Below are 23,359 nucleotides of genomic sequence, written 5' to 3'. Positions count from 1 at the left end.
CGAACCCCGTTTGGAGGGGTGTAAAAGCCCTGTTGACGGGCTGGGAGCGTGACTGCGAACGGTGAGTATCGCTTAGTGGGTACCCCGGGCACCGGGCTAGTCGGCCGCGGTAGGCCAAGGGTCCATGGGGGGCCGGGATAGTGTAGTGGGCACGGGTAGGCCCGCATGATGCGGGACCCGTAGCGCCAGAATGCCACGGGGGCAGTGTACTGGGCACGGGCGACCCTCGGAAAGGGACCTTGGGCGCCAACACGCCACGTGGGCATCGAGGGGGAGTCGCCAGGGAGGGCACTCCCCAGTGTTTAGGGAGCTGGTAGGCTCGGAGGCAGTTGTAGTGCCCGGGGATGCCATAGTTGGAGAATCGGCAGAGGGTAGTTCCTGCCAAGGGAGCCACGCGTCCCAGCCATGAGACCGTGTGAGGGCACGGGAGGAACATTGGAGGGCATGGCACGAAATTTGAGAGGACACCAACACAGGTGACGGGAATCTGGGTTATTAGAACCAGCAGTTTAAGCGAGAGGCACTTTTGGAAAGCCCGGGGTAGTTTCAGTAATAATTGGTAGGGTAGATAGGAAGTGTACCCCTCCGCACCATCCATCCCTTCGCTCTCGTTGTGGGCCGCTGGACCCACTTTGGGTTAAAGATCGCTGAAATCTGAAGAGGCCATTCTGAGGCTTGAATTGGGCCTCGACACAGGACGCTAGCTCTCCCTTATTCCCCTCCAGGAAGGGAACGTAGGGGTTGGGAGTAGGCAAGGATGACGATAGGTTAGCCAAACAGACAATGTAAAAGGGGTTAGGAGACGAGTTATAGAAGGGGAAATAAAAATAAAATGAAACAAAAAATAAGATGGGGCTAAATTGGATTTTTGACAAATTAAGGGAGTGGGTACGAACAGAGACAGGCAAAGGCGATAGGTTGGGAGGGAAACAGTCGGGTAGGTCCGAGCCGGCCTTCCGAGTGGCCAGCACCACCGCACTCCCTCCACAAGACAAGAGGCCTGTGCCGGTCGGATCATCTGCCGACTGTTTTACTGCAAGGCCTGTGCCGATCGGATAATCTGCCGGCTGTGTTTTACTGCAAGGCCTGTGCCGGTCCTTCATCGGCGGCTGTGTTTTACTGCTTGGCCTGTGCCGGTCGTTCATCTGCCAGCTGTTTTACTGCAAGGCCTGTGCCGGTCCTTCATCTGCCGGCTGTTTTACTGCAAGGCCTGTGCCGGTCAGCTTCACGACCGCCCGTTTTGCTACAACGGCATCGTTTTGCCTTGCCATGACTTGTCTGCCTGCTTTTGCCTTGGCCCCCTTGCCTGCTGCCCTGTTGCATTTGCCCCCATTCATTGCCATGTGCGCCAGGATCATCGCGCGTGCTGCAGGGACTGCCCTGTAGGCAGCTGCATCACGGGAATGCACAGGCAGCCAGTGCACCGTTTGTTTGCTGCGTCAGATCGTCGCGTGTGCTGCAGGGACTGCCCTGTGGGCAGCCGCATCACGGGACTGCATTGGCGGCCCGTGCACCGTGTTAATCCATCCATCCATCCACCGCTCAGTTGCATGTGTGGCTTGTGTTCAAACCTCCGGTTGACTCACGAGCCAGAGACTTTGTGTGAGCAGCCTGGCTCCCTGCTTTTTCCCCACAGAGTTCATCGATCCTGGGCCATGGTGTAGTGTAAAATGTATAAGTTAAGGGTAAGTGTACATGAGTCGCGCCCCCTGCATGTGTGTCGTCGCGCCGGCAATTTTATTTAAGTCGTCTGCATGAGTGGGTTTGTTTAGTTAGTTACTCAGCCCGTAGGTTATTTATTTTTGGGACACGAATACACTGAATGTCGCACTCAGGGATCTGAAGGTAAAACGTACTAACTAGGGGAAACTTACACATGATGGCACACGAAAATTCGACGACTCGGGACGAGTCTGTAAAAAGGGGAGGGGTAGTGTTACGGCTGTGGAAATTCACAGAACACCATAAAGGTCCTTATATTAGTTAGTTATGCCGATAAGTCCGTGTTCAGTTAGATTTCCCCACCGTTGTTTAATGGGATTTCTCCGTGTGGACAGGGCTGTGATCTTTGAGATAGTGTTTTTCTTTACTATCATTATTTTGGACCAACCACATCTCAACCACCATTACAACAACCACCTTAACCACAACGCCAACCACGCCACCATCACAACAACCACGATCACCTCAACCACCAACCACAACCAAACCACCACCACCGTCGCTCTCAACAACCGCTTCACAACAACCTCCACCACCACACGCACCTCTCAACAAACCACGCCATTCTCATCACCTTTTCCACAACGCCAACCACAATTACACCAATCACCTAACCACCTTCCCCGCTACGCCAACTGCCGATCCCCTTCTCCACAAACCAAACCACAACCCTCTCCGCTCATAAAAACTGTCTCTACAAAGCGAAAGGAACAAGGGATTCCGAGAACGCCAAGGAAAAAGAACAAGGTGTATCGGTGGCACGCGGATTTTCCCGCCTGTTTTTTCCCGCGCGCCGATCGGGGAGATCGTTAGTCATTGGTCGGTTCGTGGAAGTGAAGCGCTGGAAATAAGGAACGCCCCCTTTCTCGAAGCTTCCCGCAGGAGCTGGAAGTGGGGCGGAGCGACAAACAGGGAGGAGCGAGGCGTTGGAACTGAGGAATATAAGGGCGTACAGGACGCCAGGTCTGGATCTTCGTGGTGGTTTTCGTCTGTGTGTGTGTCGTGTGCGTTGGTGGTTTTGTCTTGGTCTTCGGAGAGTCTTGGGTTCGGTGGTTCGGGTCGAGTTGTCGGAGCTTGCAGGTCAGTGGGGATTCCAGGCGTGGCACCAGGGACGCGGACGGGAGGCGCCGCTTTGCCAGCTCTGTCGCACACGCCTGCGCATTCGTGTGGAGAGCGCCGGAGAGAGCTCGCCGGCCCCGTGGAAGGCCGAGCTCAGCCGCGGCTGTCCAAGCTGCCGTGGGGGACAGACGTCGCGACTCACCCACCATCGCACCACGAGGGTGCAGGTAACCAGCAACGGTCTCGTGGGGCCCGTTTGGTCATCCAGGCTCCACGCCATAAAGGTCTACGGACCCTGTCTGGCACCCTTGTCTTTGGGGGTAGCCTCTTCTTTTCTTTTGAATGAATGTTGGTGGCGCTGTGTCCTGCAAGTAAAACTGGTTAAGTGCTTGTACATTAATAAATAATAGTCGGTCGTAGTGTTTTTGCCTTGCCCGCGTCTTTGTCCCCGTCCCGCAGTCTTCATAAAACAACTGCATGCGTGTTTTGCTTTTGTTGACCATAAGTGTTTTTCATTGCTTTCTGGTATATGTGTGTAGAAATAAATGTGCTTGGGTAAATGTACCCCATTCGTTGCGTCCTCCTTTCTCCCCATTGAAATGCCATCTTGCATTGCGGAATAATAGTTGGGTTGTTAAATAGCCGTTAAATAGAATCGGATCCGGCAAGGTCGGGCGATAATACCCGCTCGGTTATCACTGCAGAACGGAACGGACCGCTTGAGCGGTTCGTGTCCAAGCCGACCTGCGCCGAGGTACGGTCTCACGGTAGGCTACCCGCGCAGGTACTTAGGTATATCGATATTCGGCGATTGACCCTATTTTGCACGGGTAGAAAATTGGCTAGGCCGTGGTGGGGTTGAAGACCCACCCGTGACAGGGTTCCGGAAGGTCACGACTGAATTGTCCATCCGGTGGGCAACGCAGCTGCTATTAGGGAAACGCCGTCGATCGCACGCCGGTGGGCGCGAATTCGTAACAATATATATCGGGCGTTTAAAAAATAGTGTGGAAGATGAAAACATTAGAAAGGAAAAAATAACTTGCACCAAAAATTATAACATTTTCACGCTCACGGTCACGCTCACGCCGGGGGTATCGCTATAGCTCTCTGTTCTTCGAACAGGCGAGTTAAAAATGACATTTACGTTCACAACATCTCCACCTGATGAATTTTTTAAATGAGAATGTCAGTAAATCGTTGCTTCATCTTCAATATCAGGCTCTGTACACTGTTCTGGTATATATCCTCTTCTGTTCCCCCACAAGTAAGGTACTGTTCATTGTACAGATTGAAGACAGCAGATGACGTAATAAGAGTTTTCTTCTGGATGACCTGACTCTTGAGAAACATCGATAGCTTTCGAAAGGCTTCATCATGTTTTTACAGTTGGACTTCTGTTCCTCTTCCCTCGTTTCCTCCTTTAAATAGTCACGCCAACAAGAGTGGTGATATTTGGCCTCCATTGGAATCATCAGCCCTGAAGTGCGAGGATCTTAAAATCATTCTTGTTTTGCATGGAGGAATGATGGACTTGCTCCTGTCTTTCGGCACACATTGATGGAGGCTTTCATCCTTCTTCGACTTTATCCTCTTCCTCATCTTTCCGCAGAAAAGGCATCGAGTTCCAAGAACACCTTTCTCATTGGTGGAAGGGAAACTGGAACAAGAATGGGTGGTCTTTCTGGGAGTCTCGGGCTGCACTGCGTTGGTTGTCGACGGTCTTTTGACAGCACAGAAATGGCTGAGGCATTACGAGTGATTGAAGTGGGATTCCGTTCACTCCGTTTTGCTGATACCGTGGGGAGAACAAGTATTTGATACACTGCCGATTTTGCAGGTTTTCCCACTTACAAAGCACGTAGAGGTCTGTAATTTTTATCATAGGTACACTTTAACTGTGAAAGACGGAATCTAAAACAAAAATAATCCTAAAAAATCACATTGTATGATTTTTAAATAATTAATTTGCATGAAATAAGTATTTGATACATCAGAAAAACAGAACTTAATATTTGGTACAGAAACCTTTGTTTGCAATTACAGAGATCAGACGTTTCCTATAGTTCTTAACCAGGTTTGCACAGACTGCAGCAGGGATTTTGGCCCACTCCTCCATACAGATCTTCTCCAGATCCTTCAGGTTTCGGGGCTGTCGCTGGGCAACACAGACTTTCAGCTCCCTCCAAAGATTTTCTATTGGGTTCAGGTCTGGAGACTGGCTAGGCCACTCCAGGACCTTGAGATGCTTCTTACGGAGCCACTCCTTAGTTGCCCTGGCTGTGTGTTTCGGGTCGTTGTCATGCTGGAAGACCCAGCCACGCCCCATCTTCAATGCTCTTGTTGAGCGAAGGAGGTTGTTGGCCAAGATCTCGCGATACATGGCCCCATCCATCCTCCCCTCAATACGGTGCAGTCGTCCTGTCGCCTTTGCAGAAAAGCATCCCCAAATAATTATGTTTCTACCTCCATGCTTCATGGTTGGGATGGTGTTCTTGGAGTTGTACTCATCCTTCTTCTTCCTCCAAACACGGCGAGTGGAGTTTAAACCAAAAAGCTCTATTTTGGTCTCATCAGACCACATGACCTTCTCCCATTCCTCCTCTGGATCATCCAGATGGTCATTGGTAAACTTCAGACGGGCCTGGACATGCGCTACAGGATTTTAATCCATGACGGCGTAGTGCGTTACTTATGGTTTTCTTTGATACTGTAGTCCCAGCTCTCTTCAGCTCATTGACCAGGTCCTGCCATGTAGTTCTGGGCTAATCCCTCACCTTTCTCATGATCATTGAGGCTCCACGAGGTGAGATCTTGCATGGAGCCCCAGACCGAGAGAGATTGACTGTTATCTTGAACTTCTTCCATTTTCTAATAACTGCACCAACAGTTGTTGCCTTCTCACCAAGCTGCTTGCCTATTGTCCTGGAGCCCATCCCAGCCTTGTGCAAGTCTACGATTTTGTCCCTGATGTCCTTAGACAGCTCTCTGGTCTTGCCCATTGTGGAGAGGTTGGAGTCTGATTGATTGAGTGTGGACAGCTGTCTTTTATGCAGATAACGAGTTCAAACAGGTGCAGTTAATACAGATAATGAGTGGAGAATGGGAGGGCTTCTTAAAGACAAAACTAACAGGTCTGTGAGAGCCGGAATTCTTACTGGTTGGTAGGTGATCAAATACTTATTTCATGCAATAAAATGCAAATTAATTATTTAAAAATCATACAATGTGATTTTCAGGATTTTTGTTTTAGATTCCATCTTTCACAGTTGAAGTGTACCTATGATAAAAATTACAGACCTCGACGTGCCTTGTAAGTGGGAAAACCTGCAAAATCGGCAGTGTATCAAATACTTGTTCTCCCACTGTATCTTCTGTGGCACTGGCAAAGGTATCCCATTTAAGAGCCCTTTGACGCCCAGCTGCATTCTTGACTGTTTCCAAGATTCCATTTTTGAAATATTTGAGTTCTGAGCTCCCCTCCGTTTTTCCAAATAATGCAATACAGGTTGGCATGCACCATATCCTGTGAATGAAACAGAAACAACTAGAGGGGGAGCACTCGGTAGAGTGCAAAACCTCCGCCGCTAATACTGCTAGGTCACTCAAGTGAACCTGATATCCTATTCATTCAATTTGACGTCAACAGTGCTCACAGAGTTATAGTTTGCAACTTTCCCTTTTACATACTCAATTCATTCGTCATAACTAGATTCCTCGAGACAGAAATTCATTTTATGTGGGTATATCCACCTGAAGTTCCAAAATCAGCCGCAATTATAATTACCTTCGCAAACTTTGTTGCGAAGGTTATGTTTTGATCGCTGTGTATTTATTTATTCTATCTGATGGGTATCCTGTCTTGTCATCCGGTAGGTAAGAAATAGGTTAAACTAAGTCTGTAACTTGTGCATTTTCTTTCCTTTTTGTAAATACACACTTGATTGCTTTTTATTACATTTCACCTTTTCCTGCTCTGGTTTCCCCTCGACTCCATTAAAGCCCTTGAGTTCCCGTCCCTCCTTACCCGTACCCCACATTGCCTGATGTAAATAAATTGCCTTGTGAACATTTTTCTTTCAATCTGCCTGTGTTTGTGTCTTCAATCTGTCTTTCAAACCTGCCTCTTATTGATCCAGCAATGTCCGTAAATAGATTAGCCAGGAGACTGTAATTCCCCAACCAATTGATTCTCACATCAGTCCAGCGTCCGGTAAGCTCGGCTGCATTAATCAAGATCCAATAAAGATAAGAGACACAATCGTGGAGGGCGCGATTCCCCAATAAGGCGACTGCGTGTAACCCAGTTAAAAAGGTAGTCAGAGGACACTGGGTCACGTGGTTAAATTGTTGGCATTCGCGGTCGATTAGCGACCCACCCCGACCCAGACTTATTCGTGTGCGATGGCCTCGATTCCCGGTGAGTCCAGGGAGAACCGGGGATACCCCAACCATTGTACCCACGTGACCCCGGGTCCGTAACAATATGCATCAACAAGAATATAACTGGTTTTGGGTCTCATTCTTACATGACAGTTGCAATTCTACAGAGTTTCGCACATCTCACGGTATTATGAATTGGGCATTCTGTGGTGGGAGGGGGAGGGAGGGTTGAAGGCTTGGAGAGTTGTACTCTCGTATACCATAGTTGGTAACAGGTCCTACTCCAATAGTCTACAGGGAATTGCTACAGGAAAGGAATGCTATTTTTGCTTGGGGAGAGGGGATTGATGCCTTGGGAGGGGAGGGTGAGGAATTGGGGTTTTGGGAGTAGGGGTTGATGACTTGGGATTTGTTAGGGGTGGGTGGGAGGAGTTGAGGACCTGAAGTCAGATTTTACATTGTGCGAACCCAGACAAAAATAACATTCCTTTCCTATAGTAATTCCCTGCAGACGACTGTAGTATATGAGAGTACAACTCTTATGTACTATAATTCTCACTGGAGCATTTTTGCCTGGAAATGTTCCGCAGGTCCTATCCAAAGTTAACACCACGTCTTTTGATTTGAAAGTTATCCCCCAGCAAATACTGTTACGAATCTGGAACCCATCGCACACAACAGCCAGGGTCCCAATAGAACAGTTATATCGGTAAGTGTGTGTTTATAGTTAGGGCCCCCCTACCTGTGTCTAACGGGAACCACGTGTGTGAGCTGCGGAGAGTCGTTTGCATCACCCTCACCTTCACCTCGCTTCCTCACACCGACGCCATTGCCTACGTGCGTTCGACCACGTACGTGGGTGGAGATTTCCATCAACTCAGATCGAGACTCCGCCCAGGAAGGCAGGGGCATGCCCCTTGTCCAATCAGGCCACAGAGTTTGGTCTTCCCACGACACGCCGGCCAATGAGAGTGGAGGCCGCCTCAGAAGGCGATGTTCTCATGACACGCCGGCCAATGAAAGTGGAGGCCGCCTCAGAAGGCGATGTTCTCACGACACGCCGGCCAATGAAAGTGGAGGCCGCCTCAGAAGGCGATGTTCTCACGACACGCCGGCCAATGAAAGGGGAGGCCGCCTCAGAAGGCGATGTTCTCACGAAACGCCGGCCAATGAGAGTGGAGGCCGCCTCAGAAGGCGATGTTCTCACGAAACGCCGGCCAATGAGAGTGGAGGCCGCCTCAGAAGGCGATGTTCTCACGACACGCCGGTCAATGAGAGGGGAGGCCGCCTCAGTGGGCGATTGTCTGACCCCGGGGAGAAGAAGATATAAAGGAACGCCAGGTTGGTTGGTTGGTCTTGTCTTGGTTGTCACCTGGTGGTCATCATCATTGTGTTGCAGGTTTGAGTCCCGCCGAGCTGGATCATCGTCGCCTCTGATCCTTGGCCTTGGTCGGTTGGTGCGTGGCCGGTTGGAGAGTGCGGTGCCTGGTGCTTGGAGCGGCGTCGTGTTGTGGGTTTGAGTCCCGTCGAGCCGGATCGTCGAAGACCACACGAGGTGGACAGGTCCAAGCACAGGCTCTGGTCTTTAGCTCACCTGTCCTTGAGCTGGAGGCCTTCAATAAAGACCATTGAGGTCCATTTCTGTATGTGTGTGTCTGTGTGTGGGCCCGTCTTTAAGTAGCAACTGTTAAGTGACTTGTACATTATTTGCATTTCATTTTGATTAGTCGTGATAACTCTGCTTCTTGCGTGCTTCCCCCTTTCCCCCATTATAAATAAAGACATCTGTTAAATGTATCAGTTCGTTGCTGTGTTTCTTCCATTGGCTTAGCATAGCGCGTGTTGGTGAATTTTAAAGGCTGTTGCCGCTGTAAAGGGACATTTGGACGGACAGGATTTCGGTAACCGTCCGCCCGGGTTGTGCACGGGTCAGGCACGCTAACGACTCGACTCATACGGGTGCCGTCAAGGGTGTGAATACTCGGTAACTCGCCACGTGAATCTCTTGGTATTTTGAAGATTGGCAAATAACCCTGTACCACGTGGTGGAATTATTGACGATTTACGGTCCGGTAAGGGACCCGTACCTGTCGGAGTTTTCCAAACGGTACGATCTAAATTCCGGGTGTTCGGTTGGCGACTCTACTACTCCACCTAGCGGTCGTGCTCGCAACCGATACCCGGCCCGCAACAATACAACCAATAATCATATTAGTTTTACCGATTGCTACCTGGCACTGTGCTGTGTTGTCTACTTGCCCCCTGTGTACACTACCACCCAACGATCCTTCTCCTGTCACAGACATGCCAAAGCTGCCTCTTGCATTATGTCGTTTATATTTTTATTACTCTTACCCATGCTTAGTCCTACAATGGTTCTGAGAACCACGACCCCCCGGAAATGGCAACCAACATCCAGCAGTTCCCGAGTTAGTTATTTTGTTATTATGTGCGATTAGACAGGGTCCTTACTTTGGTCTAAAGGAGAGGTCAATATGCGTTGTGTGGGATTATAGAGGTTTCTTTCCTTTCATGTACTTTACACATGCCCAATCTTCACTTCTTGCAATCCTTGCATTCTCATTATCCTTTATCAAACGTGCTCCCACCATAACCGAACCATCACTTCGATCCACCATGACTCAACCATCACTCCAGCTAGCCGTCACCATACCTTCCTTCACAGCCAACGATAACCACCCCGCCTGTCAAACCTGCCGCCAGCGACTCTATTCAACACCGACGTAACCATCGAGGGAGATGGAATCGTTGGGAGATGATGAGCATGCCACAGCCGGGAACATCTGGCACCATCTCATGATCTGCGGACTCAGAGGGATGTGACGCCATGCCGTGGTGAGCCCAGGAACAATGAGCTCGTTGCGCTCAGGGAGCAAAGCATGACCCTTGTTCTCTGCAGCCATGCATACTTAGGGCGGTCCATGAATGAAATTTGACCTCCCTTGAATCTCTGCCCAACTAAGGCTACTTAAAAGGGTAGAATGCCCAACCATTCAGGGCTGTTTGAATGCACTTGAGGATTGGATGGAACGAGGGAGACGGTCTGGACGAGCGCCAACGTAGGCTGTGCTCGGCTGTGGAATGAGTCAGGTGGTGTCCCAACACAAGGCAGGAGGCCACGTCAACTCCAGCACGGGACGATAGCTACATCACTGACACACGAAGTTTTCTTCCTTTCTAATTTGTCTATTCGAGACGCACGAGTTGATGATTCAGGGCAGCGAAGAGCTCGTCAAACACTCTCTTCAGAGCACTGATACGCACCCTTTCCACTCTTCCTCTAGCGCTTGCACCTGCACCCATGCTCACCTCAGAACACGCATAGCGACGCCCCCTCCTCCCTCACCCCATCCCCTTTTACCTCTCTACCTATCCTTCCCTTCCCTGCACTTTGGAACAGCACAAGCCTGTGTGTTCATGCCCGGTAAGCGAGAGATAACAAGCTTTGCATTGCTCTCTATTTCTATCTAGGTTTCCCTGGTTGTGATTCTGAATGGTACCATGTGTCGTGTGTAAATAAATAGCTAAGACTTTTGAAGGGGCTCGTAAGTGTTAAGAGAATAAGTTCTGCTCTATGTCTGTTCTATTTACTGTATACACGTGCCACACAAATCCACCCCCCCCACCCCACTGCATATGTGTCGCACCCTCACAAGTACCCTGCATGTGCTTTGCCATCCGTTGTGAATAAAAATCTTTGCTGTACATACATGCCACACAATATTCGCTTGTATATGTGGTTTTCCCATGCTCCTCCTAAATAAATAAATAAACCCATACACATTTTTCCCAACTTGCTCGCTGTGTCTTTTTCATCTTTTCCGAACATAGCCTGCATCATTAGATAGATGGGAAGTTCTGTCCCATTGTTCGGCTTTGTAATTAACCAGTGCGTACTCACGGTTCGGCTTGGCCGTACGAATAAAAGGGTGAGCACTGGGGATATGAACCTTAATTGGTGAGGCCAAGCTAAAGGACAGGTAAACTTTAATACACAGTGGACCCTGCCAGGCTTGTCCATTATAATCGATGTTCGTAGTTGCTTTGCAACCCGCCCGGAGGCGTTCTTATCCGCGGGGCAGCGGCCTGCAGGACCGGAGGTCGGGAAGAGCCCGAGAAGTTCCCCTTTGTGGCGAACCCCGAACCCTGGTTCCGAAACAGTACGTTACATTTCTTAATGTTAAACTACTGTTACAATAAATGTCAATATGCAATTTTTAAAGCTGAAGTAAAAAATAATAAAATTAACACACCCACTTAAAAGTCAGAATAAAAATCCGAAAAAAACAATATTTATCCACACAAACTCAAGAGCATCGAGGGTTTCTGCAATTAAACATTGCCTGAATGATCACTAATGTATACTCACAGCTTCAATAAGCTGCCTCTCCACTTCGTGCAGACGATCCTGTGAGGATTGCAGTCGGCTGAGCTCTGACTGTGTTGCAATTACTTCAGACTCCTTCCGTGCCAGGTCTAGCTTCTTCACACCCATCACTCCTTCCAAAGCAGTCTTCTTGCCTCGCAGCTCATCCACCTGGCGCTGCTTTGCTTCTTCTTTTGCCTCAAAGTCACTCTGTATACCCACAGGATGAACACTTGAACACAGAACAACAAAAACATCATTCAAGGACTAAGAAAAGCTCTTTTTACCTCCACCACCGAAGGTGAAGGAGGTTATCTTTTCAGCCCTCTCTGTCTGTTTGTTTGTTTGTGTGCAGGACATCTCAAAAAGTTGCGGACGGATCCAGATGAAATTTGGTGGGCAGGATGGGCGTGTGACAAGGACGAACCGATTAGATTTTGGTGAAGATCCAAATCCGGATTCGATAATTTTTTTAAGTGATTCTTCACAATTGAAAGATGGTGCTGAACTAATATATAGCACGATATCTCAAAAAGTTGTGGACGGATTCAGATGATTTTCGATTGGATTTAGGTCGGTGCTCTGAATGGGCCACTCATGAACATTTATCGACTTTACTTGTTCTTTAGCCACTCCAGTGTAGCTTTGGCGATGTGCTTGGGTGGTTATCATGCTGAAAGGTGAACTTCTATCCCAATTTCAGCTTTCTTGCAGAGAGCAAGCAGCAGGTTTTTCTCTTGGATTTTTCTGTATTTTGCTCCATCCATTTTTCCTTCCATCCTGACAAGTGCCCCAGGCCCTGTTGATGAGAAACATCCCCATAAGATGATGCTGCCACTACCCTGTTTCACAGTAAAGATGGTGTTCTTTTGGTGATGTGCTGTGCTGGGTTTGCACCAAACGTAATGTTTTGCATTTAGGCCAAAAAGTTCCATCTTGGTTTAGTCAGTCAACAACTTTTTTCCACATGGCTTCAGAATCTTTGGAGTGGTTTTTTTTTGCACACCTGGACCGGGACTCAAGGTGGGCTTTTTGAGCAATGGCTTCCTTCGTGCCACCCTACCATACAGGCCAGACTTGTGAAGTGCTTGGGATATTGTTGTCACGTACACAAAGTGACAAGTCTTTTGCCATAAAGGCCTGTACCACTTTCAAAGTTGCCATTGGCCTCTTGGTGGCCTCTCTGATCAGTCTTCTCCTTGCTTGGAAATCCAGTTTATAGGGACAGCCTGATCTCGGCAGGGTCTTCGTGGTACCATACACCTTCCACTTCTTAATGATTGTCTTGACTACGCTCCAAAGGATGTTCAAGGTGTTTGAAATATTTTTTATACCCATCCCCTGATCTGTGCCTTTCCACAACTTTATTCTGGAGGTCTTTTGAAAGCTCCTTGGTGCTCATGGTTGAATCTTTGCTGTGAAATGCACTAACCAGCAGAGGAAACTGACAGGAAAAGCTGACCTTGTTCTGAAATCATCACAATCACTTCAATTTAACACAGGTGGAGGCCAATAAACTTGGTGTGTGATTTTGAAGGTGATTGGTTACATCTGATCTAATTTACAATTGCTCTTACAAAGGGGGTGTACACTTATCCAACCAAGATATTCTAGTTTTGTATTTTCAATTTTCTGAAACAAGTCGAATTTGTTTTTCACTTGTAAGTTGTGGGTTACGATGTGTAAATAAAGGTGGAAAAAGTCTGATGGAATGCAATTTAATTCCAGGCTATAAGGAAACAAAAGGTGAAAAGTTTGAAAGAGGATGTAGACTTTCTATAGACACTGTCGTTAAAATTGTATGTATATGATAAGTGCAGGAAAGGTTAGTAGTTCAATCATCACCAAAAATTTGGTGACACTGAGTACATGATGCGATATAAAATTATATGTAGTTCAGTTTAAGTACTCACAAGTGCTGTAAATGGCAATTCAGTTTTCTTTATTAATGGTTGTTTAAAGATTGTTCATGCTTTCCTCCATTAATTGGTTCACGAAAAATATAAGTGACCACTATATTCGTTATTGTATGTCTGTCTGTCTGTCCCGAGCATAGCTCTGTGGGTTTTGATCCGATCCTGATGAAATTTGGTGGGAGGTTTATATCATGATCTAGTTGTGTTTTCCTGAAAATGGGCGTGGTCCACCCATTATGGGCGGAGCCACGTCCAAAAAACATGTGTTTTTAGGGGGTAGCTGATTTCAATTTGAATCTTCTCCTCGAGGTTTTGTCAAATCTGACAGGGGTTTCGGTATTTGGTTAGCCCAATGGTACCAGCATAGCCCCACGGAGCTCGATTTTTCATTTTCGTCCCAAGGTCAAGGCCACAAGGTCACGAACTTAGAAAATTGCGAATTGTGTTTTTAGGGGGTAGCCGATTTCAATTTGCATCTTCTCCTAGGGGGTTTGTCAAATCTGGCAGGGGTTTCGGTATTTGGTAATCCCAAAGCACCTGCATAGCCCCACGGAGCTCGATTTTTCATTTTTGTCCCAAGGTCAAGGTCACAAACTTAGAAAATTGCGATTTTGACATTAAAAAATCCATCTTCTCCGAGGGGGTTGTCGAATCTGGCAGGGGTTTCGGTATTTGGTTAGCCCAATGGCACCTGCATAGCCCCACGGAGCTCGATTTTTCATTTTAGTCCCAAGGTCAAGGTCACAAAGTCAAGGTCACAAGGTCATGAACTTAGAAAATTTCGAATTTTGACATAAAAATCATACGACCGCCCAAACTTTGAGAGCTAGGATGACTATTTTTTATGCATAATCTTGAGGTCATTCCCCACCTAAAGTCTTGAAACCATTTTTCTCTATCTCAAACACCTTGCCCGTGGCGCCCCCTTCAAGTTTGTTTTTACGCTGATTTCATCAAAGTATGGATAATCCGAGGAGTGCGAAATGCCATATAGCCTATATGACGTTATATTGTTCCTGGAATGTTCCAGAGGAAGTTTTGCACCAAACGTCATAATCCTTGACCTTTGACCTTTAAAGTTCACAAAGGTCAAATTTTCAAAGTTGTGGGAATCGAACCGGGTTTTCGATCTTCTTCGACGAACTAACTCCATTAAGCTATAGCACGTATCCTGTTTCCTTATTTTAATGTCCACAACATTGTTTTGGGACCTTTAAAGGTTATGCAAAGGTCAAATTTTTAAAGTTGTTGAACAAAACCGGGTTTTCGACATTTTGCAGCTAATAACCCGTCACTCGAACCACATCATGTTGATCATTTTTATAACTTGGTCAAACATTATCATATTGTCTCATCCTTGACTTCTGAAACAATCTACATCGTCAAATACCGCTCGTGAACCATCGTAGTCTTCAGACTTGTATTTCTTAAAGTTTGAAATATTTTCTTTTCTTTAAAGCATTTCTGACAAACTGTTTGGTTCACCAAGATTTCATTGCAAGTAAAAATATCTACTCATAGCCTCCAAGGACTTTGTTTGTAGCTCAAAGGAAAACTATTCTCCCCTGTGGGCTAGCATCACAGCATCAGATTGGTCTCTGCTGGAACCTGTAGAATCTACAGTTCTCAACATGATAGCTTTTGATTCCATCTCCCACAGTGACAATTTATTTTTGCCCACTGCCACCTTACTCTTCCATGAGCCAAGATCTTTTATAGAAATTTAAATAAATAAAAAAGCAAAGATAGATTAAGTTTTGCAAATAGGTTTTGGATTAGATGTGGATTTGAGCAAAAATGGTTCCTTCCTGAATCCAAGATTTGTTGCATTTCCCTGTATAACTTGATTGACTTAGATGGTGAAAAGAAAGACTCCACTTGACAAGAAACTCAATGAAATGAAGAAACAACAATGAAAAACTGAAAATACAAAGCTGCAATTACCAAGACCTGACCCGCATTCTCTGCATCTTGATTCTGCCTCTCTTGCAGCAGGTGCAGGAAAGACTGCACTTGGCGGTCTGTGAAAGGTGTGGTGGAAAACCCATCGAGGCCAAGCTGTGTGGCCAGCTCTTGGATCAGCTGGTCGCGCTGCCCAATTGTGCGTTTATGCCGTTCCCATTCCTCCTGCAACTTGCCTACAACAGATAATACAGGTCAGCCATATTTATATTCCTTAAATTTCTTATACATCTACAAAAGTTTCATACATCTCTATCGCATTTCAAATACAATATGTTTGTGAGTTCTGAAGCAAAATGCTGCACAGCTTTGGAACAAACACAAACCCTGCTTAAGCAAGAGGTCTCCACATAAAACACCCAGCCGCTGAAGCTCTTGATCAGCCTGCTGCAGGTCATGCTGCCAAGCTTCAAGCTGCCACTCCTTTTGCTGGATGCCATGTCGGTGGTTTTTATATTCTGAGAGAAGCTGATCATCAGAACCCTGAAAAACCTGACAGCCAAAAATGGTTGGCTAGTACTTGGTGTGATCAAGAGACAAGCCAATAAGTAATTGAAAGGAAAGATTATCCAATGATTGGAAAACCCAAAAAGTTAAATATTTACAAATTATTCCATCATTCGAAGCAATCCAACCTGCTCTATTTTCTCCTCCAGTTCTCGCAGGTCCTCTTCCATCTGCTTCTTTCTGCTCTCAATGGCTTTTATGTCACGATCTAATGCAATGACCTCCTCGAGCTTCTGGTCAAGTGCATCAAGTTTATGCTGTAATGAAAAAATGTTCAGATTCCATTTGATGAAGTCGATTTTTGTACATTCGAGGAATTTGATGTTTTATACATCGGTTCAATGAATGGTGATTAGGCTAGAACAGTTCAATCTCAATCTGCATATTTTATACCAACACTTGGCCTCCCGAGGATTAGCTTGAAAAAAAAATTCAGAAAATAAACTTTTTACAACAGAAAATAAACATTTTTTCCAACCATGAGATGTTTGACCATTAGACAAACACCATTGTGCACTCAATTGCAATCATCTCTAAGCAACCAGAAAAGCAGCAAATCCATAGGTTTCCAACCTCAATTGGTTGCATGTCTCTTTTAATGCTGTCCATGTTGTTCTTGGAAGCCGCCAGTTTGTCCTTAGCCTCCCACAGGTGCTTGCCAATTTCCTCAGCCTTATCTTTGTTCTGACGTAAGTATTTAATCTCTGACTGGTACTGTCGAACAGAAGCTGCTTGCTCAATGCGCAACTTTCGCAAGATTTCCAAAGCTTTTATGTATCTGCATAAAAAGAGATCCAAATCAATGAACAGAATGTGATCACAGGACAAAACAACCAAAGGATGGCAGAAATAAAATAGCAACTCAACAGAACTGTATGCAATTACTCAAGAATACTGCTCATCAGTGATGATAGTCTCGTAACAGTGAAAACAACATTAAGGAAACTGGAAAAAAAGAAGCACCAACTGTTATATAATTGCATATAGACACACTTTTTTGCTTCTTTATTCCTAACTTACCCAATGGCAGGACAGGTGGTGTCTCCATGCGAATGATTTCAACACAATAATTTGGATAGTGAAAGAAGAACAAGCACAGCAACTTTAATAAACTAGAGTTCATAGAACACCTTACACCACGCAGTCTTGAGAAAAAGGACATGGGAAGTCTTTAAAACTCTCAATTTGCACTGCCGAGCACAATCTACATTCATGAACCTTGCGTTACAGGCACGATGGCCACACAGCACTATGTGCCACCATATTTGTCAGAATGCAGAAGCTCAAACAGTTATTCTGCCCTCAGGGCATGAGATGGTATAAATGCTGATTCTCATAATTACTCTGCCCTCAGGGCATGAACTTTTTCCATGTACTGCTAAACGTAAGGTTTTTGAAAGTGCCGAAAGGCGATTTGTGTTCTGCAGTGTACAAGTATATAATTCAATTTTAATTTTTTAAAAAGGTTTTAAAGGTTGTAGAATACAAAAATTTGGAAGTTTACCGCCGTTTACGTGGCGTCTTTTACACAACCTTTTTGAACACATTACATGACTTCTTTGTGCCTGATATTTGTGTCCTTTACAACATCCTTGAAAACACAAAGTTTCTTGTTCGGAATTATTTTCAATTTTGTTTCATTGCCGGGCAGACGGAGTAAAAAAATTATCTCATTCCTCTCTGCGCATGTGCAATCGGGTCAAATTCAGAGCCAAGGTACTGCTAAACTACACATTTGGTTTCCGATTCACGTTCCGATTCGTGTTCAAAATATAACATTCAATTGAGAAAAGGTTGTTATTCGATCATAAACTGAAGTTTGTAGAAAGACAGACAGACAGAAGTGAACCAATTGCTTAACGCTACTTTTCGCTTCATGTGCAGGAGGTAATAACTGCACAACCCTCCCCCGCCCTCCCCCCTCCCCACGAAGGTACAGAACTCTTACACAATGCACAGAGGACAAAAACTTTCACTAACGATTGCCGCAAGACTGCTTTATGCACAATGGAAAGGGCAAGGAGGAAAGGAGATGCAAAATAACAAAATAACGTTTTTTGGCCAAGTCAAACTTTAAAGAGTGTTGTTGAAAATACAGTTTCCCTCACCTGGTGGCTGAAAATATTTCATCGAATTTCTGCTTTAGGGCTTTCCCCTCGCTTAACGGCCAGTTGGAGTCCTCTTGGTGACAGAATATGACGTTATTGAGGACCGACTTGGAGACGCCAAGGGCTGAAATCATCTCCCGATCAATCTCTGTACACTTTGAGCTGATACTCACCTTCTCCCCATTCCTGTGTCATAAAGGATCAGTTAGAGTTGCTCTTAAAGCAAAAGTAAACAGCATGGTCAATGTTGATGGGCATGCATTTAGCAATTTTCTGGTGCAATGATAATTCAGTGTCAATGAGCTCATTTGTAAGCCTGGTGTTGGCTTAGTGGTTAGGGTGGCGGCTTGGGATCCCAGGGTCCTGAGTTCAAGCCCCGTTGGCTGCTGAATTAACACCAGGGGGTTGACTCAGCCTGTCATCCATCTGAGGTCGGCAAAGTGAGTACCAGTGTACTGATCCCGGTGTATGCCCCGGTTAGAATAGGTGTACCATATCCCTGTGTGTCGTAAGAGGCGACCAGGGTTGGCGTCAGGAAGGGCATCCGGCCATAAAACATTGCCTCAAGAAAAAGCCTAACCCCTGCACAGCAGGGAAAAATGGCTGTAAAAACGGTCATTTTTTATTTATAATGAGCTCATTTGTCTTTTCTTTTTCTTAAATGTGTGCTCAACCATGAACAATTTCTTAGCATAAAAATTATTTTGAAAGGCAAAATAACTCCAAGTGCAATCTGGTAGAACCACTCAACAATCATTTCTCCAAGTGCAATATGGTAAAGCCACTCAACAATCATTTGTTTCTCCTTCAATCACAATAATTTCTTCAGCACTGCTACAAAGGACAGATTTCAGAACACCAGCATTAACTGACTTGATTCTGGTAATGAGTCCCTCCAAAGTTTTAAGTTCCACTTTCTTGGCTTTCTGAGTGGCCTGAAGAGAGCGCTGTACAGCAACAATCTCCCCATTCACGTCTCGGAATTGCAGCCGGATCTGAGCACGGACGTCTGTCTCATGCGCCACCTGCACATCCACAGATAACTAGATTATCAACAATACTAACCTGCACAACAACAAAAAACACTTCGACTTTTTTTTTTCTTCTTTCCTCATTGTAGAATATGATACATCCGTGATGGCTGCAGAAACCAGGCACAAAGTGAAGGAAAACAAGCAGCCTCAACCTTGTTCACATGAGCGCACTTTGAGATCTTGTATTCTCATACACATAGCAAAACATTATAACCACCTGAACACGTACTACAATTTTTTTATTTTTTTTAATACAATGTCGAGGCTCGTATGAGAGCTAACACACAGAATGACTATACAATTCAGATAAAGACGTATTTATAGGAACTAAACGTGCTGCTACCTTGGGATCATGAACAAATGCAGTTCCCTTGGTTCCTGGGGGAAAGTCTCCTGTGCAGATGTACTTCAGGCACTCAATAATTGTCTGTGAATAAAGCAAACATTAAACCCGAGAAAAGCACAAGAGCCACCCACTCAATGCAATCCCGAGTCGTGACATCACTCTCCATTAGCACATTTAGAACCTTTTCGATAAACCAGCATTCAAACAAATGTTGGGAGCACTTAAATGCACTTTGGACTCTCAAAATGTTGTCACATGAGGATTAATAATTTTTAAAAAGGTCAAAAGGGTCTAAGAGGTCTATAAGGGTACTAAAGGTTCTAAAGGTCCAAACTTTGACTCTGAAGCATATGTTCCAATATTAGGGTTTAAAGGGGTCTGAAGGTCCAGAGGGGTCAAAGGAATGTAAATTCTTAAAGGTGTTTAAAAAGTCTTAAAGGGATCTAAGCAGTCTAAAGGGTCTAAAGCAGGGGTTCCCAAACCCAGGGTCATGACCCAAACTTGAACCCCCCCTCCCTCCCTCCATCAAAATATCAGTTTTTGAGGTGGGGTTTCATGTCAAAAGCATTTTCTCTGACAATTTTTAGCAGAGTCTCGCGGAGCGAACGCTGCTCTAAGAGAGCTCGGCGTTCTTCTTCTTCTTCTTCTTGTGAAGACAAAACCTTTATATTAGGACTCGGCTCTTTTATATACACAATCCGGATCTCCTTAAATACTAAACACTTGTACACATCCTCGCATTGAGGGTGCCTTTTGAGAGCGTCTATCATGAACTTTTTTAATATATTCGGACATTTGCTTTAAAGTTTCGAAAAGTTCACATTACTATTGAAAGATTATTCCATTTAATGTATTGTAATTTCGTAAATACATTATTTATTTCGTAAATACACTATATTTCGTAAATACACTATGACGGGTCTCGCTATTGGCTTAATCGAGGCACGTGACGAAATATCGGAAGTTGTTGTTTTTTTTTGTTTGTTTTTTTTAGCCGACAAAACTTTTAGGACGCTGCTCTTGGACACATTTGTCCTTGTTATCATAGGTACACAAGGTACCAGTATCATTTGGGTTGCAAGGCAAATGTGATTTCAAATTTGGATCATGGACAAAAAAGTTTGGGAACCACTGGTCTAAAGGTTTAAAAAGTACATGATTAATACACGTAGTCACGGTGCAACTGATGTTGAAACATTACGTTTCAGAGACTTAAGAATGGAGTGTAACTTTTTCCACAGACACACACAGACATTAATGTTTTTAAAGATTATTCCATTTAATATATTGCAATTTCGTAAATACACTATTTTCTCATCATGAACGAAGATCGTCCATGACAGATGTGACGTGACGGCACGTGACAAAATATCGGAAGTTGTTGTTGCTGTTGTTTTTTTTTTTTGTTTGTTTGTTTTTTTAATTCTTCTTCCTCTTCTTGTACTTCTGGTGAAGACAAAACCTTTAGGACATGGCTCTTGGACACATTTGTCCTTGTTATAGTATAGACTGACAGAGTACAGTACCCACCCTCTGGTTGGGTACAGTTTGCACATTACTTGCTGAAAAAAGTAATCTGCATCGTGTACACAGTGATGCAAGACTTTTGGGAATTGACTTTTCTCTTTTGATGTTTATGTGGTGTGTTTTTAAAGGTGTCTCAAGGGTGTAAAGGTCTTAAGGGTCCAAGAGGTTAAAGGGGTCCAAAGGCTACAAAAGGCACAAAGGGTAAATAGGGATATATATGGGTCTTCAGGGTTCTAAATGATGTAAATTCTTACAGGGTCCAAAATGTCGAAAGGGTGTTAGGGTCGAACAGTCTTAAAAGGTCTAAAGGGTCCAAAGGGTCGAAAAGTATCTTATTAATAGACGTAGTTGTGTAAAGTTATGTAATGGTATGTAATGACGTGATCACAAAGTCACATCATCATGCAAAGGGATGTGAAGGTATGTGATGCAATAGTATGTAATTAATAGACGTAGTCATGGTGCAACGAACATTCAAACAGTACGGAATTAAGAGACATAAGTATGCGTGTAACTTTTTCCACAGACAGACATGATTGGCTTTTTATAGTATAGATTGTGGTGTCCGAGGTGCAGACAGTGTAGTTGTAACTCTGGTTTATTGCGTACTCGGATGCACACCACTGTGAGCCCCTAGTGGGCGCGTACAGATATATGGGCCCCTAACCACGTGACTATTATCATAAACACTCCACGCCGCTCAGCACTCTATGTGCATCTAAGGGTGATACAAGAGTGTACATAACAGGGGTATGCTTCTGAGCAAGACATTGGTTGTCGTACCGCTTTGAATCTGACTATTGCGATCATTTTTGAGAACACAATGAAGCACCTCTCTTAATTAGTCGAGGAAATCTGACCCGTTTTTCACTCAACTTAGAACAAATTGCAAGTTATTTTTTAACCACAAGGCATTTCTATGAGGTCCCCAGAACACTAAAGTAAGACTCCTAAGATGGAAGATGTCTGCTCATATAGACTAACCAGCCCACAGCGCCATCAGAACTACTGGGTGCTATCTGCTACAGTTGTAAAAAAAAAAAAAAAAAAATACATATATTATATTTTTAGACGGTTTTTACAGCCATTTTTCCCTGCTGTGCAGGGGTTGGGCTTTTTTCTTGAGGCAATGTTTTATGGCCGGATGCCCTTCCTGACGCCAACCCTGGTCGCCTCTTATGACACACAGGGATATGGTACACCTATTCTAACCGGGGCATACACCGGGACCAGTACACTGGTACTCATTTCGACGACCTCGGAAGGATGACAGGCTGAGTCAACCCCCTGGTGTTAATTCAGCAGCCAACGGGGCTTGAACTCAGGACCCTGGGATCCCAAACCACCACCCTAACCACTAAGCCAACACCAGGCTAATAAATAAATACATAATAATAATAATTTTTAAAGACTAATACAAGGAGGTGCACATGCCGAAAATATAGCCTGCCAACTGTACCAACTCACAGCGACCAGTTTTTACTGATGGCTCTGACCAACTGGACGGACCCACAAATTAAGTATGGTGATAATGTGCCTCCAATGATCTACTTGCCACAACATTCAGTCATACATATATATATATATATATATATATATATATATATATATATATATATATATATATATATATATATATATATATATATATATATATTAACACATATCCGGGGTTTGAAGCTTGCCACGAGTGGTTGGGTCCCTCCCGAATGCCCGGTCCTGAAGCTGCTGGGCAGATAACTCCGCGCACCAGAAGGGTGCGAAGCAACCATGAACACCGATTGGCACAGCCAATCCGGACAGGGTTACACTACTTTGCATGATACCTTGCACTAACGGTCAAAAGTTTTAGAACACCCCCATTTTTCCAGTTTTTATTAAAATTTAAGCAGTTCAAGTCCAGTGAATAACCTGAAATGGTACAAAGCTAAGCAGTAAACTGCCAGAGGTTAAAAAAAAAGAAGTTTCGGTCAACAAAAACTGAAAAAAATATAAAAATCAGAGTTGCGAAAAAGGCCCTTTTCAAGGAACATGTAATGGGTTAGCAACTGTAGCTGTTCTGCAGCAATGGAAGTAAATTAATCCTTGAAAGTTGATACAAACAATTCCTACAGGTGTCCCAACTTTTGTTGATCAGTTCCAAACCCTCTGTCTGTATAAAAGCAGTGTTGGCACAGACTATGTTGCTACACCCTCTGAAGCATTATTTGGACAATATTGCACTGCAGGAAGTAGTACATTGCTATCATAATGGCGAGAAAAGGACGATTAACAAAGAAAGTCAGATTGTGGGGCAACTTAGCATAACAATTGTGCATTTTGTGAGGAAAGCACCAAATTTGGCACACTCGTAGCCTAACATATTATGAACATATTTGGTTATTGGGCAATCTCAAATTCAGCCGCTG

The 23,359-nt window shown here is 44.8% G+C and overlaps 1 protein-coding gene across 2 annotated transcripts in view; it reads right to left on the bottom strand.

The window, feature by feature from the left end:
* RAD50 (RAD50 double strand break repair protein) overlaps positions 1-23,359 on the bottom strand; it is an 89,098-nt gene that overhangs the window by 59,025 nt on the left and 6,714 nt on the right. For both annotated transcript variants that reach the window (XM_085864346.1, XM_085864347.1), the window contains 8 exons: positions 19,422-19,505; positions 18,918-19,069; positions 18,045-18,230; positions 16,510-16,714; positions 16,065-16,193; positions 15,756-15,921; positions 15,412-15,605; positions 11,555-11,761 (listed from right to left, as the gene is read on the bottom strand). In XM_085864346.1, coding sequence (XP_085720472.1) covers positions 11,555-11,761; positions 15,412-15,605; positions 15,756-15,921; positions 16,065-16,193; positions 16,510-16,714; positions 18,045-18,230; positions 18,918-19,069; positions 19,422-19,505 — 1,323 coding nt within the window. The remainder of the gene's footprint in view (positions 1-11,554; positions 11,762-15,411; positions 15,606-15,755; positions 15,922-16,064; positions 16,194-16,509; positions 16,715-18,044; positions 18,231-18,917; positions 19,070-19,421; positions 19,506-23,359) is intronic.

Source organism: Eptatretus burgeri, chromosome 18 (genome assembly GCF_056783735.1).
Source record: "Eptatretus burgeri isolate ZD-2024b chromosome 18, Ebu_testis_v1, whole genome shotgun sequence".
Lineage (NCBI taxonomy): Eukaryota > Metazoa > Chordata > Myxini > Myxiniformes > Myxinidae > Eptatretus > Eptatretus burgeri.
This window is presented reverse-complemented; position numbering and strand designations above follow the sequence as displayed.